Source organism: Cherax quadricarinatus, chromosome 8 (assembly GCF_038502225.1).
Source record: "Cherax quadricarinatus isolate ZL_2023a chromosome 8, ASM3850222v1, whole genome shotgun sequence".
NCBI lineage: Eukaryota > Metazoa > Arthropoda > Malacostraca > Decapoda > Parastacidae > Cherax > Cherax quadricarinatus.
In genome coordinates, this window is record NC_091299.1 from 27616713 (window position 1) to 27636427 (window position 19715).

A 19715-nucleotide genomic window follows, 5' to 3' on the forward strand; every position below is an offset into this window, starting at 1 on the left:
GGGAGGAGGAGGGAGGAGGAGGGAGGAGGAGGAGGGAGGAGGAGGGAGGAGGAGGGAGGAGGAGGAGGGAGGAGGAGGGAGGAGGAGGGAGGAGGAGGGAGGAAGGGAGGGAGGGAGGGAGGAGGAGGGAGGAAGGGAGGGAGGGAGGGAGGGAGGGAGAGAGGGAGGGAGGGAGGGAGATGATGATCATGATGATGATCATGATGATGATGATCATGATGATGATGATAATGATGATGATGATGATGATGATGATGATGATGATGATCATGATGATGATGATGATGATGATGATGATGATGATGATGATGATGATGATGATGATGATGATCATGATCATGATGATGATGATGATGATGATGATGATGATGATGATGATGATAATGATGATGATGATGATCATGATGATCATCATCATCATGATGATGATGATCATGATGATGATGATCATGATGATCATGATGATGATCATGATGATGATGATCATGATGATGATCATCATGATGATCATGATGATGATCATGATGATGATGATCATGATGATGATGATAATCATGATGATGATAATCATGATGATGATCATGATGATGATGATGGATAATGATGGATGATGATGAGGAGGAGGATGATGAGGAAGAGGATGAGGATGATGAGGATTATGAGGATGAGGATAAGAGACAAGAGAGAGAAAGGAGACAGAGGAGGAGAAAGGTGGAAGAATGACTTGTCAATTTATACAGAGAAAGTGAGAAAAAGAAAGAATGAGAGATATTTAGTGAGAAGAAAGAAAATGAGTGATAGTGAATACTTCCTGCTTTGCATCACCTTAACATTGGTGGGAAATGACAAGTGTTAATAAGAAAAAATTTTAATTTTAAAATATGTATATGAAAACATGTGCTAAGATGGTCAGGTTATTTCTACAAAACAGCAGATGAATGAGAGGGGGTAGGAAAAAGAAGGAAAAAGACTGACAGTGATAGGGCACATCATATAAAAAAGCAGGTCAAAGTTTTCAAGTCATGAACATAAACAACTAAAGAGATAATTTAAATAATTTTGGAAATATAAAAATATTTAGAAATATCAACCTGTATCTATATTAATGTAATTCAAATCAGGCACTAAATCTTGAGCTTTAAATTTACAACCAAATCAGGGTGAAGTGAACAGACCACCAATAAGGGGTGACATAACTGATGAACCAGCATAACCCATGGAGGTATTGCGAGGAATGCTGGAATTAAGCAAGGAATTATGCGCTACTCGGACAGGGACAGAGGCACTGAAGAGACTGGTATCAAGAGAAGAGTTGAGAGGTTCTCGGGAAGAGTAACGCATGGGAAGATGCTGTACCTGGCCACTGCTCCACACCTGTTCAACAAAATTGAAATACTCTTACAATAAATTTCTTAATTATTTCATACTTTCATTCTTATTCATTATATCAAGAGAAATTTCAGTACGATATTAAAATACAGTATGTATTTAGTTAATATGAAAATGGGACATACCACGGATAGCACAGCGCCACTGCATAAGTTCTCTTGAAAACTCACACTGACAGCAATGTGACCAGCTTCACCTCTTATGAATCCACTGCCAAAAATTTTTTATGATTTATAAATAGGTATAGTACATTTTAAAGAAAATATCCTTGGAACAAACTATTCTACACACCACCATCTACTTAGATATTAAGAGTCAACTCATAGCAAAACTTTGAAATTCCAGTAAGAAATTCTATTCCCATGACAAGAGACAATCCTGCACCAACCGTGCCTTTTTGTAAGGCTGAGTCTAATCTCTAACCATACATCATGATACTGCTAATAAAAAAACAATTAATGCCAATTTCCATAAACTTCCAATACGTGGGTTCCTATATAATACATTAAATAGAGCAGTATAAAAATAATACATTTGTAGTCAAAAGGTATTCAAATTCTGAAAATTAAATCCAGTATGATCAAGACAAAATATGCTAATGCTGGATAATCATTTTCTCTTTTAATGTAGTGAAAATACTTGAGCTACAAGACATACATAAATTAGAGTGTTTATTCACAATTCCACTTGCTATCCTCCTCCTCCTCCTCCTCAATTTCACTTCACCGAATTCATTTTGTTTATCCTCTGTAAGCAGCATAAGGTTATAAGCTACAGTACTTAGAGGCTACTGTGAGCCTCCTCCTAAGAGAATTATCACCTTGTCAAGACAGAAAGCCAACAAACATGTTAACCTTCATATGCAGTTGGCAGTAAACCCAGTTCATGTTAAATCAAATGATTCCTTTCTGAGTTCAACCCAACCTTTACCTTGGGCAGGTTACCAGTCAAAGATTCATAACAAACATAGTCAACTCAACCATCAACACAGTGGTTATTTCTTTAAACTGGATGTGCTTATATTTTTCTTAACTAATAACAAAATGTATAATGTTAAGTAGTAAGATCGCACTCTACATCTGAGTGCTCATAAAATGTGCTGTTAACCTTATCAGTGTCTTGTCCATAGATCTCCATTATTGACACTAGGGTCACTTATGAAGATCTATGTTTTGAACTCAGCTCCCTTAGATATGCTGTCAGCAGTAAATTTTTCGCCTAGACATCAAAGAATAGGCCTGTGCAATGAGTGTGCACTATATAAAAAAATCCTGCTCAACACAGTGCATGAGGGGAAAAACTCTGACCTCGTGTTTGTTTAAAATAGGGACTTTGAGGTGTTTTCTAGGATGGTTTTTATGGCTTTATTGGCTGTTTCTTGGTATCATTTGATAGAATGGAAGATATACTACTGACAAAGAGTTAATCTGGTTGGTTTCAGGACAGGAAATTGGGCCCAAAGTAGTGGAAATACTTGATTATTGATGGATAAGGGATCATGACAGAAATGTTAAAAGCAGGGGGAGGGACATAGTGTTGGTTGGTAGACAGCAACCACCCAGGGAGGTACTACCGTCCTGGCAAGTGAATGTAAAACGAAAGCCTGTAATTGTTTTACATGATGGTAGGATTGCTGGTGTCTTTTGTCTGTCTCATAAATATGCAAGATTACAGGTACGTCTTGCTACTTCTACTTACACTTAGGTCACACTAAACATACATGTACACGTTTATTTATACACACTCAACTGAGTTTTCTTTGATTTTATCTTAGTTCTTGTTCTTATTACTTTTCCTTTTATATCCATGAGAAAGCGGAATTAGAATCTTTCCTCCGTAAGCCATGCTTGTTGTAAAAGTCAACTAAAATGCCAGGAACAATGGGCTAGTAACCCCCTTTCTGTAATAATTACTAAAAAGAACAAGACGAAAATTGTCAAAGTGGGAAGTCTGAATGTGCGTGGATGTTATGTGAATGATAAGAAAGAGATGATTGTGGATGTTATGAATGAGAAGAAGCTGGATGTCCTGGCTTTAAGTGAAACAAAGCTGAAGGGGGTGGGTGAGTTACAGTGGAGAGGAATAAATGGTATTAGGTCAGGGGTTTCAAACAGAGTTAGAGCTAAAGAAGGAGTAGTAATAATGTTGAAGGATAAGCTATGGCAGGAAAAAAGGGACTATAAATGTAATAATTCAAGTATTATGTGGAGTAAAATAAAGGTTGGATGTGAGAAGTGGGTTATAGTAAGTGTATATGCACCTGGGGAAGAAAGAAGTATAGAGTAGAGAGAGAGATTTTGGGAAATGTTGTGTGAATGCATGGGGAGTTTTGAACCAAGTGTGAGAGTACTTGTGGTTGGGGATTTTAATGCTAAAGTGGGTAAAAATGCTGTGGAGGGAGTAGTAGGTAAATTTGGAGTGCCAGGGGTAAATGAAAATGGGGAGTCTTTAACCCTTAACCCGTAAATGGTCCAAACGTATATATACGTTCACTACCGTATTGCCCCAACTTTTTTGAGAAAAAAAAAAATTGTTGTTTTTTAATAGGAAAAAAGAGCATATGGTACCCAGGCATCCCCAATTATTTTAATATGGTGCACAGTGAGTGCTCACACCCATTTTCACATGTCTAGGCGACTCAGGCTTATCGAGGCAATGTTAAATGTAGGACACATAAAACGTATATATACGTTTGGGGCACTAGCGGTAAAAACGTATACGTATATGCGTTTGGACCGTTTACGGGTTAAACTGTAGATCTTCTTTTGTTTTTTACATTGGAAAATGTGTAAAAAAACTATGATCTACATTTTTTTTTTATATTTGAAAATATGTAAAAAAATGAAGATCTACTTTTGGAGCACTACACATGTGAATGTAGATCTGGTTGGACAGTTTAAGGGTTAATTAAGCTATGTATAGACAGAAGTTTGGTAATAAGTAATACTGTACATATTTTATGAAAAAGAGGATAAATATATATACAAGGTATGATATAGCACATAATGAAAGTAGATTGTTAGATTATGTATTGGTGGATAAAAGGTTGATGGGTAGGCTCCAGGATGCACACGTTTATAGAGGGGCAACTGATATATCGGATCATTATATAGTTGTAGCTACAGTTAGAGTAAGAGGTAGATGGGATAAGAGGAAAATGGCAACAACAAGTAAGAGGGAGGTGAAAGTGTATAAACTAAGGGAGGAGGAAGTTCGGGTAAAATATAAGCAACTATTGGCAGAAAGGTAGGCTGGTGCAAGTATTAGTGGGGGGATTGAAGAGGGTTGGAATAGTCTTCAAAATGCAGTATTAGAATGTGGGGCACAAGTTTGTGGTTATAGGAGGGTGGGTGTAGGAGGAAAGAGGAGTGATTGGTGGAATGATGAAGTAAAGGGTGTGATAAAAGAGAAAAAGGTAGCTTATTTGAGATATTTACAAAGCAGAAGTGTTATAAGAAGAGTAGAGTATATGGAGAGTAAACGAAAGGTGAAGAGTGGTGAGAGAGTGCAAAAGGAGAGCGGATCATAGAGTGGGAGAGGCACTGCCAAGAAATTTTAATGAAAATAAGAAAAAAATTGGGAGTGAGTTAAACAAGTTAAGAAAGCCTAGTTAAAAACAGTTAAGTCAGTTAAAAACAGAGTAGGGGAGATGGAGGTATTGGGTAGATGGCAAGAATATTTTGAGGAACTTTTAAATGTCGACGAAGAAAGGGAGGCGGTAATTTCATGCACTGGACAGGGAGGTATACCATCTTTTAGGAGTGAAGAAGAGCAGGATGTGAGTGCGGGGAAGGTGCGTGAGGTATTAAGTAGAATGAAAGGGGGTAAAGCAGCTGGAACTGACGGGATCATGACAGAAATGTTAAAAGCAGGGGGGGACATAGTGTTGGAGTGGTTAGTATTTTTAATAAATGTATGAAAGAGGGGAAGGTACCTAGGGATTGGCAGAGAGTGTGTATAGTCCCTTTATATAAAGGGAAGGGGAAAAAAAGAGATTGTAAAAATTACAGAGGAATAAGTTTACTGAGTATACCTGGAAAAGTGTATGGTAGGGTTATTATTGAAAGAATTAGAGGTAAGACAGAATGTAGAATTACGGATGAGAAAGGAGGTTTTAGAGTTGGTAGGGGATGTGTAGATCAAGTGTTTACATTGAAGCATATATGTGAACAGCATTTAGATAAAGGTAGAGAAGTTTTTTCTAGGTAGTAGGTTGGCAGACAGCAACCACCCAGGGAGGTACTACCATCTTGCCAAGTGAGTGTAAAATGTAAACCTATAATTGTTTTACATGATGGTAGGATTGCTGGTGTCCATTTTTCTGTCTCATAAACATGCAAGGTTTCAGTTATGTGTTGCTACATCTACTCACACTTAGGTCACACTACACATACATGTACAAGCATATATATAAACACCCCTCTGGGTTTTCTCCTATTTTCTTTCTAGTTCTTGTTCTTGTTTATTTCCTCTTATCTCCATGGGGAAGTGAAACAGAATTCTTCCTCCGTAAGCCATGCGTCTTGTAAGAGGCAACTAAAATGCCAGGAGCAAGGAGCTAGTAACCCCTTCTCCTGTATATATTACTAAATGTAAAAGGAGAAACTTTTGTTTTTCCTATTGGGCCACCCCGCCTCGGTGGGATACGGCCGGTGTGTTGAAAGAAAGAAAGAGAAGTTTTTATTGCATTTATGGATTTAGAAAAGGCATATGATAGAATGGATAGGGAAGCAATGTGGTAGAAATTACAAGTATATGGAATAGATGGTAAGTTACTAAATGCTGTAAAGTTTTTATGAGGATAGTAAGGCTCAGGTTAGGGTGTGTAGAAGAGAGGGAGACTACTTCCCGGTAAAAGTAGGTCTTAGACAGGGATGTGTAATGTCACTATGGTTGTTCAATATATTTATAGATGGGGTTGTAAAAGAAGTAAATGCTAGGGTGTTCGGGAGAGGGGTGGGATTAAATTATGGGGAATTAAATACAAAATGGGAAGTGACAGAGTAACTTTTTGCTGATGATACTGTGCTTATGGGAGATTCTAAAGAAAAATTGCAAAGGTTAGTGGATGAATTTGGGAGTGTGTGTAAAGGTAGAAAGTTGAAAGTGAACTTAGAAAAGAGTAAGGTGACGAGGGTGTCAAATGATTTAGATAAAGAAAAATTGGATATCAAACTGGGGAGGAGTAGTATGGAAGAAGTGAATGTTTTCAGATATTTGGGAGTTGACATGTCAGTGGATGGATTTATGAAGGATGAGGTTAATCATAGAATTGATGAAGGAAAAAAGGTGAGTGGTGCATTGAGGTATATGTGGAGGCAAAAAATGTTATCTATGGAGGCAAAGAAGGGAATGTATGAAAGCATAGTAGTACCAACACTCTTATATGGGTGTGAAGCTTGGGTTGTAAATGCTGCAGCGAGGAGGTGGTTGGAGGTAGTGGAGATGTCCTGTCTAAGGGCAATGTGTGGTGTAAATATTATGCAGAAAATTCGGAGTGTGGAACTTAGGAGAAGGTGTGGAGTTAATAAAAGTATTAGTCAGAGGGCTGAAGGGGGTTTGAGGTGGTTTGGTCATTTAGAGAGAATGGATCAAAGTAGAATGACATGGAGAGTGTATAAATCTGTAGGGGAAGGAAGGCGGGGTAGGGGTCGTCCTCGAAAAGGTTGGAGGGAGGGGGTAAAGGAGGTTTTGTGGGCTAGGGGCTTGGACTTCCAGCAAGCATGCGTGAGCATGTTAGATAGGAGTGAATGGAGACGAATGGTATTTGGGACCTTATGAGCTGTTGGAGTGTGAGCAGGGTAATATTTATTGAACGGATTCAGGGAAACCGGTTATTTTTATATAGCCAGACTTGAGTCCTGGAAATGGAAAGTACAATGCCTGAACTCTAAAGGAGGGGTTTAGGATATTGGCAGTTTGGAGGGATATGTTGTGTATCTTTATACGTACATATATACTTCTAAACTGTTGTATTCTGAGCACCTCTGCAAAAACAGTGATTATGTGTGAGTAAGGTGAAAGTGTTGAATGATGATGAAAGTATTTTCTTTTTGGGGATTTTCTTTTTTTTTTGGGGTCGCCCTACCTTGGTGGGAGACGGCAGACTTGTTTAAAAAAAAAAAAAAGAAAAAAAAAAAAGGCCTACACCCCCCCAATCTGTTTTATGGGTTTTTACTACGTCTGATTCAATTATTGGGACACCCTAAATCATGACCAATCATTCCTGGTTATATTTTATCTGAGAAATAGGGCAAATCTTTTATTTATGTGATGATGAATTTAAAATGGTGGGCAAGTGTAATATAGGAGAAGCCTTAGTACATGATTAATGAGCAGAGGAAATGTTGCTTTAGTTCCTAGAATGTCTGCAGCATTTATTTTAGATGATGTTTTTAAATTGAATTTTTTTTTAATTCCGTGTATGTGATGTATATGTATGTATGCACACTCAGACTTTCACTCACTCACACTCACTCTCACTCCCTACCAGCCATTTTGAACCAATTTTGTCAATTTGCATGTTAAATTTAAGAGTAATACCATATTTTCTATGGAGGCTAATACCTTACTGTAAGACTGACTTACCCTGGAGAAAGATGCAGTGTAGGATGAGTGTGTGTGTGGAAGAGCACCACACACTCTGTATCACGGAACACAATGGCCAACCGTTCACTGCGTGGGTCCCATGCTAGCTGCCTCACTGCTCCACCCACACTGAAGAAAGTCAAAATACACTATGCTTGAGAGAAAAGGCTTGCTGATAAGTATGATAGAATGACTTTATCTGTACAGTAAATCTTTGTTTATAGATTAAATTTAACTTCAAAAAGAGGTTTATCATGATTAAGTTCTGTTATAAATCTTGGCAACAGATACAGACAAGTGGTTTAACCCTTAAACTGTCCATATGTAGATCTATGTGCACGTGCGCAGCTCCAAACGTAGATCAACGTTTTATTTTCCATTCCTTCAAATTTGGTGCGATAGGCCTGAGTTGCCTAGACATGAAAGAATGGGTCTGTGTACTCAGTGTGCACAGTATGAAAAAAAATCGGGGACCACTTAGTACCTTGTGGGAGCACCAGTTCAATTGAGCGCCAGCTAGAGCAAATAGCACGGCAAACACCAGGGATTCACTGATGTTATGTCGTATTAACACTCCCATTTTAAGAGGAATGTAAAAATAGGTTAAATAAATACATGAGTGGGTGTGAGTTGGACCTGACTAGCCTATGCTACTAGGTCAGATGCCGTGCTTTCTTCAGTGGATGTGACCTGACTAGGTGGGTCAATTGGTCTAAGCTGGGGGGTGACATGGACCTGCCTTGCATGGGCCAGTAGGCCTGCTGCAGTGTTCCTTCTTTCTTATGTTCTTATGTATTCAGCAGACTGGCTAGCTGGTCGGCTGGATGGGTTTGGCTGTCTGTCTGTATCTGTCTGTATATCTGTCTGTCTATATCTCTGCCTATTTTTTATTTATTTATTTATTATAAATTTGTGCACACATACAGAGGTACAAAAAAATACAGATAAGAGCAGTATGCCAAAGCCACTTATACTATGCATAGCATTACGGGCTGGCTTAAAATTAACTTAAGATTAACTAAGCAATGATGAAGTCAGTGATAAAACATTAATGTAAACAGATTACTATAAAGCACAAGTGAGTATTACAAAGACAGGTCATATGAAGGATTCTGTTAGGTAGTGTATTTAAAAAATAATAAAGTTAGATTGGGTTTTAGGTTTAACATTTATGTGATATAATTGTGAGAAACATTTAAGATATACAATTTATAAGGTTCAGTTATTCAGTATTTATTTGGTTTTGGGTGAGTAAGTGATCTTTGAGTAGAGACTTGAATTTATAAACAGGTAGTGTTTCTTTTATATTTACAGGTAATGAATTCCAGATTTTAGGGCCTTTTATGTGCATTGAGTTTTTGCATAGTGTGAGATGAACACGAGGAACATCAAAGAGTGATCTGTGCCTTGTGTTATGGTCATGTGTTCTGTTGAGGTTGGCAAGGAGATGTTTGAGGGGAGGGTTAATATCAGAGTTAAGTGTTCTATGTATGTAATAGGTGCAGTAATAAGTATGGATGTTTTGTATGGTGAGTAGGTTTAGTGTATTGAATATTGGTGGAGTGTGCTGCCTGTAGTGAGAATTTGTTATCATTCTAACTGCAGCCTTTTGTTGGGTAATTAGTGGTCTGAGATGGTTAACTGTTGTTGAGCCCCATGCACAAATTCCATAGGTGAGATAGGGGTAAATAAGAGAGTGATATAGGGCCAGGAGGGCTGACTGTGGAACATAGTACCGTATCTTCGATAGTATGCCTACAGTCTTGGAAATTTTCTTAGAAATTTGTTGTATATGTGTATGAAATTTGAGTCTATTATCAAGGTGGATTCCTAAGAATTTTCCCTCTGTTAGCTTTGTGATAGGTGATCCGTTTATCATTATGTTAAGAGGGACATCTGTAGCTCTGTTACCAAACTGAATGAAGTAGGTTTTGTCAATGTTTAGTGTAAGTTTGTTAGTCCTCATCCAGGTAGATATTTTCTGTAATTCGGTATTTACAGTATTGGCTAGTGTGACTGGGCTCGGGTGAGAGAAGACGTATGTAGTGTCATCTGCAAATAGTGTGGGTTTGAGTAATTGCGAAGCATTTGGAAGGTCATTTATGTATAGGAGAAAGAGAAGAGGGCCAAGGACACTTCCCTGTGGGACACCAACTGTAATTGGTTGCGCAGAAGAGTTTGCCCCATTTGCGTACACATATTGGCTTCTGTTGCTGAGGTATGACTTGAGGTAATTGAGGGAGTGCCCTCTTATACCATAGTGTGACAATTTTACGTGGAGCAAGTCATGGTCAACTGTATCAAAAACTTTACGTAAGTCAATGAAGATCCCCAGTGGGACTTCTTTTTTCTCTATTGCAGTGTATATATGTTCTAGCATGTGTATAATAGCATCATTAGTATTTTTATTAGGCCTGAATCCAAATTGGCAGGGGTTGAGTATGTTTTGGGAGATAAGGTAGGAGTAGATTCGTTTATGAATTAGTTTTTCAAAGATTTTTGAGAGAGGGTGTAAGTTGGATATTGGCCTATAGTTATTCAACTCTGTTTGGTCTCCTCCTTTGTGGATCGGGGTGACCCTTGCTATTTTGAGTACTGTAGGGAATGTGGAGGATTCAATGGATTTGTTAAAGAGTGTTGTAATGATTGGAGATAGCACTTGTGACACTTTTTTATATATAAAGGGTGGTAAGGTACTTAAATCTCCTGCCTTGTTTTTTAGTGCATTGATAATAAGGGAGACTTCGTATGGGTTAGTCGGAGCTAGGAACAGTGTGTTCGGGTAGTTGCCGGTGAGGTAGTTATTTGGTGGGGTATCTGAGCTTGGGATTTTATGGGCAAGGTTTTGTCCTATAGTGGAGAAGAAATCATTGAGTCTGTTTGCTGTTTCTGTTGGTGGGAGTTGGGGTTCATCTGATTTTGCTAATTTTATTTCGCTATTTCGTGATATCTTTTTTGTTCCCAGAATTTCAGATAGTGTTTTCCAGGTCTTTTTTATATCACCTCGTAAGTTGGATAATCTGTTCTCATAATACAATTTTTTTGCCCTTCTTATCAGGCTGGTTAGGATTGACGAGTAACGTTTTGTTTGGTCTCTGGTTATGTGACCCATTCTGTACTGTTTTTCATATTGGTGTTTTGTATTTATGGATTTGAGAATGCTGGGTGTTAGCCAGGGACTGTTCAGTCTCTTTGCTGTCATCTGTTTAGTTTTTTTAGGGCAGTGCTTGTTATAGAGGTATTGGGTCTTTTTTAGAAAATTATTAATACATTCGTTAATATCTGTATAGATTTCTAGCTCAGTGTGCCAATCAATGTTTGCTAATGCTGTTGCGAAGTTATTAATGGCTGCCTCATTGTGAAGTCTGAAGGTGACTTTAGTAGTGTCTTGGGGTAGTTTACCAAGAGTTGTTATGAGGAAAGTAGGGTAGTGGTCTGTGGTATTATCTGTAATTATGCCTGATTTTAAAGGGGATATGGTGTTGGTCCAGATGTGGTCAAGTAGGGAAACACTAGTCTCTGTAACTCTTGTAGGTTTTGTTACTGTTGGTAGTAACATACAGTTACTCATTGTGTTTGTGAATTCAGTAACGTGTGGGTCCTGGTCTTGCAGGAGATTTATATTGAAGTCACCTGAGAGTAGTAAGTGATCTTTGTTCATGCGTGCATCAGTTATCATACTTCCTAGATTTTGACTAAATTGGCTAATGTTTGACTGTGGAACTCTGTAGATGTTTATCAATGTGAGAGGTTTTTGTAGGTATTTGGATTTGAATTTAGCTATTATATATTCCCCATGTTCATCCCTTGTGCAAGTATTAGTGATACATTCTAGTTGGTCTGAGTAGTATATGGCTGTGCCACCCCCTTGTTGGTCTGGCCTACAGTTGTGTATGGCTGTGTAACCAGGAATGGCATAGACATCTGTACTATCAGGCTTTAGCCAGGTTTCAGTTAGTGTAATGATGGACATATTGGCATGTAAGGAATTTAGTAATGCTATGAGGTCATCGTAATGCTTGCTTAAAGATCTGATATTGTAGTTAAAGATAGTTATGTTGTTGTTGGCACTGAGAAGTGCCTTTGATTGTTCTGCAGTGTAGTAATTACAGTAACTGTTTGATTCATTTAAGTCATTAAATAAGAGGTTGGTATCAGGATCAATGCTTGTAATCATAAGATTTGTAGTGAATCTATAGTTAGAATTAAGTATAAAACAAAGTAAATAGTCTTAAGCTAAAAAAATATCTCTGTCTATTTTTCTATATCTCTGTCTCTCACATGTACACATAAGTACAGTTATTATACATAGTGTAAATTACTTAGGATAACCTAAAAATTCCAGGCAAAGTGCTATACAGTGTTTGTAAATATAAGACATAAATAAACATGATACAAGTAATAGCAGTGTTACGTGCTCAGCAATCAAGGAGCAGCTCATAAACCACAAACCAACAGGTTTACTAGCTCCCTGAGACAGAGACAAACAGATGGAAAGACAGACACACACAGGTAGACAGATAAAAACACACAGACAGATAGACAGACACAGACAGACAGACATACAGATAGACATATTTGTGTGCAACAGCAAAAACAAATAGAGCAAGGGTTCCCTGCAGCAACTCACATTCATCAAATGTCACTGGCTGTCACCAGTTATCTCATGCTTGTCATAACACCATTCATTCCCTGCAGCAGTGCACATTCATCAAATGTCACTGGCTGTCACCGGTTATCTGATGCTTGTCATAACACCATTCTTCAAGGAGTTTCATATATATACTCCAGGCACACACAGGCAGACAGAAAGACATATAAACAGAACCAGATAAATAAGCAGAGCTAGACAGATAGATAAACAGATAGATACAGATAGGCAGACATACATAAAAATTATCAGAACATAAAAATTATATAAATTAAAACAAAAACGAGAAAAAAAGGTAAATCAGCAACACTTCTACAAGCAGCAAGACTGGATGTTGCCGTCAGGTGAGCATCCAGAGCAAACTTCCCGGTCTTATATCTCGGTAAGTACTGGTCCTAAAATTTTTTTTTTGGTCTTATAGCACACTGAAAATTGTCCTCTTTAACCCTTTGACTGTCGCAACCCCCAATCCTGAGGTGTCTCCTGGTGTCGCAAAATTTAAAAAAAAAAAAATTTATTTTTTCTTATGAAATGATAGAGAATCTTTTCCCGATTGTAATGACACCAAAAAAACGAAATTTGATGGAAAACTGATGGAATTATGCTCTCGCAAAGTTAGCGACCTCGGCGCTGTTTACAAATCGGCGATTTCGCCCACTTTGAGCCCTATTTTCGGCTAATTCCATTGTTCCAGTCGCCCAAACTCATAGCTATTTCTTTAGAACTCCATTTTTTCTATCGATTGAGTACAAGAAACTGCCCATTTACCGATTTCAACTACCTAATAATGTGGTCATAAATTTGCAATTTGGCCAATTTCACGAAAACTAAAAAATATGACAATTTCAAAATAAGGTCCAGAATGAACAATGCAGACATTCCTGGCTCTAAAATAACATTTTCTTTGCTCATCAGTCATGTCTCCAGGCCCCTCTGATATTACTCTTGCTTTCTATTTTGAATTTTTATTCAAACAAAAAATAGAAGACTTACTATTATGCAGACTACTGCAATACTGTAATAATTGTATAAATAACATCAACCCATTCATGACTGCATATCAGAATGGCTAGTTGGACATTTATTGGACAATGGCATCATTTGTTTACTTTTGAACATTGGCAAAAATCAAACATTTCCCCTACTTTGAGCTCCATTTCTAGGTTCTTTTTATAGTAAAATCAATCAAAATCACCTCTATTTTTATAATATGTTTTCCATTCTATCAAATGAGACCAAGAAAATGAGAATACAACCATAAATACTATACGAAAATAGACCACTAAGTCGGCATTTTAATTAAAAAAATGGTCGGAGTTTTTGTTTTCTCATTATGCACTGCGTGCTCCAGGATTTTTTTATATGGTGCACACTGACCACACAGACCCATTCTCTCACATGTGGGCCTACCAGCTTTCTCCTGCTTGATTTGAAGCCGCTAAAATTTATGAGTATATATACGTCAAACACGGTACCTCGTAAGACGTATATATAAGGCCGCGACAGTCAAAGGGTTAATTTAAAAAAAAAAAAATTATTTTTCAGAATATTCGGAGTGCCACGCAGGTGAACGTTTGGACAGTTTAAGGGTTAGAAGGACATGTGAGAAAATGATAGGATATATCACCAACCACTCAATACTATATCCCCACCTGCTTTTAACATTTTTATCATTATCCCATCAATCTACCTACTGCCTCACAAAGAAAATGTTCCGATCCTGTGTTTTATTTAGATCAAAACATAGTCTATAAAGGGTGGTCTGCACATACTGTCTTTCTACCATATCTTGATATAATGCAAATTGATCTAAGATGATATGAAATAAACAACTCCCAGGAAACTCCTTTCAAAATCCTTCACAGAAAAAAAAAACAGTCAAAGCTACAAAGTAAATGAAATTAGATATTAGCTAATTACAGCACCTGCTAATAGATTACCAAGTGAAAATACAACCAAAGGCAAGAAGGAAGTGACTGTCATTAGTACAGGAAGGCCCTGCTTATACAGCAGGTTAGGTTCTATGATACTGCTGTAAAGCAAAAATTGCTGTAAAGTGAAACACAGCCTTTTTCCACTTTCAAATGCATATAAAAGCTTGATAACATGTTTACACAATCAAATATTAAGTGAACAATAGAGCTAGGCCTAAATAATGCATATACAGCACACACATTACTTCTTTCTTTCAACAAACCGGCCGTATCCCACCGACGCTGGGTGGCCCAAAAGGTAAAAGAAAAGTTTCTCCTTTTAAATTTAGTAATATATACAGGAGAAGGGGTTACTAGCCCCTTGCTCCCGGCATTTTAGCCGCCTCTTACGACGCGCATGGCTTACGGAGGAAGAATTCTGTTTCACTTCCCCATGGAGGTAAGAGGAAATAAACAAGAACAAGAACTAGTAAGAAAAATAGAAGAAAACCCAGAGGGGCGTGTATGCATATGCTTGTACATGTATGTGTAGTGTGACCTAAGTGTAAGCAGAAGTAGCAAGACGTACCTGAAACCTTGCATGTTTATGAGACAGAAAAAACACCAGCAATCCTACCATTACCTGGAGGTTACCTGGAGGTTATTCCGGGGATCAACGCCCCCGCGGCCCGGTCCATGACCAGGCCTCCCGATGGATCAGGGCCTGATCAACTAGGCTGTTACTGCTGGCCGCACGCAGTCCAACGTACGAGCCACAGCCCGGCTGATCCGGCACTGACTATGTAAAACAATTACAGGTTTTCATTTTATATTCACTTGGCAGGATGGTAGTACCTCCCTGGGCTGCTGTCTACCAACCTACTACCTAGGACACATTACTTACCTTAAAATATTTTTGTACTTAACTTACAGTCAGTGATGAATATATTTATTGTAGGAAGCCTGAATAAATGAAGAATGGGTATACAGTGGACCCTCGACATTTGATACTAATCCGTTCCTGAGAGCTATTGAATGTCAAAAATATCGAAAGTCGAATTAATTTTCCCCATAAGAAATAATGGAAATCAAATTAATCCGTGCAAGTCACCCAAAAGTATGAAAAAAAAAATATTACCACATGAAATATTAAGTTTAATGCAATAGAATAATTACAATAACAACAATAACAATAGAATAATAACAATAGAATAATTGACACTTACCTTTAACCCTTTGAGGGTCGACAGGCCCTCTCCGAAACTCGTTCTCAGGGTCGGCCAAATTTAAAAAAAAAAAAATTATTTTCTCTTATGAAAAGATAGAGAATCTTTTCCCGATCATAAAGACACCAAAAGTTTGAAATTTGATAGAAAACTTACGGAATTATGCTCTCGCAAAGTTAGCGGTCTCGGCGATGTTTACGCATCGGCGATTTTGCCCACTTTGAGCCCCATTTTCGGCCAATTTCACTGTACTAGTCGACAAAAAACATGAATATTTCGCTAGAACTCCATTTTTTCTATCGAATGGGTGCAAGAAACCACCCATTTATGAAATTCAACTATCCAGTACAGTGGTCAGAATTTAGCAATTTTGCCAATTTCACACAAATTTCAAAAGATGCCAATTTCCGAATAGAGTCCAGAATAAACAAGAAAGACATTCCTGGCACTAAAATGACATTTCCTCTAGTCATTAGTCACGTCTCAAGGCCCCTCTTATATTCTTTTGCTTTCCACTTTGAATTTTTATTCTCACAAAAAATATAAGATTTACTGTTATGCAGACTACTGCATTAGTGTAAAAAATGGTACAAATATTATTGGTGCACGTGTGAAAGAATATTAGACTCACCAGTTGACGTGTATTGCACGCTTGGCACGATTTGTTTACTTTTGAAGTTTGGTAAAAATCGAACATTTCTGCTACTTTGAGCTCAATTTCAAGGCACCTTTCATTGTAAAACCAGTCAAAATCATCTCAATTTCTGTAATGTCTTCCATTCTATAAAATGAGACCAAGAAAACTAGAATACAACAATAAATACCATACGAAAATACACTGCAAAGTCGCTGATTTATTCCAAAAAAATGGTCAAAGTTTTTTTTTTTCTCATTATGCACTGTGTGCTGCAGGATTTTTTTTAGACTGTGCACACTGACCACATAGACCCATTCTTTCATATGAAGGCCTACCAGCTTTCTCCCACTAGATTTGAGGCCGCTAGAATTTATGGGTACTAGTACGTCAAAAACCCCTACGCGTAAGATGTACTAGTACGACCAAAACCCTCAAAGGGTTAATGAAGATCTGGTGATGATTGATGGGACAGGAGGAGGGGAGAGTGTCGAAGTTGTTACTGTTTAGAAGGGGAATCCCCTTCTAAAGTCCTTTTCCGGGGTTATTTCCCTTCTTTTAATGCCACTAGGACCAGCTTGAGAGTCACTGGACCTTTGTTGCCGTTCCTTTAAGATTTGTCTAAAATGGGCCATAACATTGTCATTGTAATAGTCACCAGCACGGCTTGCAATAGCTGTGTTAGGGTGATTTTCATCCACTTTGCACACATTTCCTTAATTTTTGAAGTAGGCACAATGGAGTCCACAACTGGCATAGGCTTCTCAGGGCTAGCCCCAAACCCTTCAAAATCTTTCTTAATTTCCATACTAATTCTCACCCTTTTTACCACAGGGTTGGCACTAGAAGCTTTCTTGGGGCCCATGGTGACTTATTTTGCAGATACAAGCACCAAAAACAGTGATAATATGGATAATATTGAATGTACCGAATGTATCCTTAGATGCGCGCACACTGGCTGGCTTGTAAACACTGGCACACACGGGGCAGTTCAGGCCACACGTGGACACGTCTCGTAAGAATCGTATCGAATGTCAGGTTTTCCATCGAATGTCCAGGCGAAATTTTTGCGTTAAAATGCATCGAATGTCAGATTTATCGAATGTCAATGCCATCGAATGTCGGGGATCCACTGTAAATGAAAACTGCTGTAAAGCAAAGCACTGTAAAGGGCCCATCTATATTTACTCATTACACTGCATTATAGCATTCATCTTTTGTTGTCAACAAATTCTTAAACCATCCCTCACTGTTTTCTTTATAATAGGTATTACAATCTGAGTTTTCTTTGATTTTATCTTAATAGTTCTTGGTCTTATTACTTTTCCTTTTATATCCATGGGGAAGTGGAATAAGAATCTTTCCTCCGTAAGCCATGCGTGTTGTAAAAGTCAACTAAAATGCCGGGAACAATGGGCTAGTAACCCCTTTTCCTGTAAAGATTACTAAAAAGAATAAGAAGAAGCAAATTGTCAAAGTGGGAAGTCTGAATGTGCGTGGATGTTGTGCAGATGATAAGAAAGAGATGATTGTGGATGTTATGAATGAGAAGAAGCTGGATGTCCTGGCTTTAAGTGAAACAAAGCTGAAGAGGGTGGGAGAGTTTCAGTGGAGAGGAATAAATGGGATTAGGTCAGGGGTTTCAAATAGAGTTAGAGCTAAAGAAGGAGTAGCAATAATGTTGAAGGATAAGCTATGGCAGGAAAAGAGGGTCTATAAATGTATTAATTCAAGGATTATGTGGAGTAAAATAAAGATTGGATGTGAAAAGTGGGTTATAATAAGCGTGTATGCACCTGGAGAAGAGAGAAGTGTAGAGGAGAGAGAGAGATTTTGGGAAATGTTGAGTGAATGCGTGGGGAGTTTTGAATCAAGTGTGAGAGTAATGGTGGTTGGGGATTTCAATACTAAAGTGGGTAAAAATGTTATGGAGGGAGTAGTAGGTAAATTTGGGGTGCCAGGGGTAAATGTAAATGGGGAGCCTTTAATTGAGCTATGTGTAGAAAGAGATTTGGTAATAAGTAATACATATTTTATGAAAAAGAGGATAAATAAATATACAAGGTATGATGTAGCACGTAATGAAAGTAGTTTATTAGATTATGTATTGGTGGATAAAAGGTTGATGGGTAGGCTCCAGGATGTACATGTTTATAGAGGGGCAACTGATATATCAGATCATTATTTAGTTGTAGCTACAGTTAGAGTAAGAGGTAGATGGGAAAAGAGGAAGGTGGCAACAACAAGTAAGAGGGAGGTGAAAGTGTATAAACTAAGGGAGGAGGAAGTTCGGGTGAGATATAAGCGCCTATTGGCAGAAAGGTGGGCTAGTGCAAAGATGAGTAGTGGGGGGTTGAAGAGGGTTGGAATAGTTTTAAAAATGCAGTATTAGAATGTGGGGCAGATGTTTGTGGTTATAGGAGGGTGGGGGCAGGAGGAAAGAGGAGTGATTGGTGGAATGATGAAGTAAAGGGTGTGATAAAAGAAAAAAAGGTAGCTTATGAGAGGTTTTTACAAAGCAGAAGTGTTATAAGAAGAGCAGAGTATATGGAGAGTAAAAGAAAGGTAAAGAGAGTGGTGAGAGAGTGCAAAAGGAGAGCAGATGATAGAGTGGGAGAGGCACTGTCAAGAAATTTTAATGAAAATAAGAAAAAATTTTGGAGTGAGTTAAACAAGTTAAGAAAGCCTAGGGAAAGTATGGATTTGTCAGTTAAAAACAGAGTAGGGGAGTTAGTAGATGGGGAGATGGAGGTATTAGGTAAATAGCGAGAATATTTTGAGGAACTTTTAAATGTTAAGGAAGAAACAGGCAGAAATTTCATGCACTGGTCAGGGAGGTATACCATCTTTTAGGAGTGAAGAAGAGCAGAATGTAAGTGTGGGGGTGGTACGTGAGGCATTACGTAAAATGAAAGGGGGTAAAGCAGCTGGAACTGATGGGATCATGACAGAAATGTTAAAAGCAGGGGGGGATATAGTGTTGGAGTGGTTGGTAATTTTCTTTAATAAATGTATGAAAGAGGGGAAGGTACCTAGGGATTGGCGGAGAGCATGTATAGTCCCTTTATATAAAGGGAAAGGGGACAAAAGAGACTGTAAAAATTATAGAGGAATAAGCTTACTGAGTATACCAGGAAAAGTGTACGGTAGGGTTATAATTAAAAAAATTAGAGGCAAGACAGAATGTAGGATTGCGGATGAGCAAGGAGGTTTCAGAGTGGGTAGGGGATGTGTAGATCAAGTGTTTACATTGAAGCATATATGTGAACATTTAGATAAAGGTAGGGAAGTTTTTATTGCATTTATGGATTTAG

General features: G+C 38.1%; 1 protein-coding gene across 2 annotated transcripts in view; it reads right to left on the reverse strand.

Moving 5' to 3' along the window:
* Window positions 1-755: 755 nt before the first annotated feature.
* The window catches only part of LOC128685435 (aladin), a 39955-nt gene continuing 20995 nt past the window's right edge, over window positions 756-19715 (reverse strand). For both annotated transcript variants that reach the window (XM_070082994.1, XM_070082995.1), the window contains exons 9-11: window positions 7978-8106; window positions 1515-1599; window positions 756-1374 (exon numbers count right to left, since the gene is read on the reverse strand). In XM_070082994.1, coding sequence (XP_069939095.1) covers window positions 1156-1374; window positions 1515-1599; window positions 7978-8106 — 433 coding nt within the window. In that variant the 3' untranslated portion in view covers window positions 756-1155. The remainder of the gene's footprint in view (window positions 1375-1514; window positions 1600-7977; window positions 8107-19715) is intronic.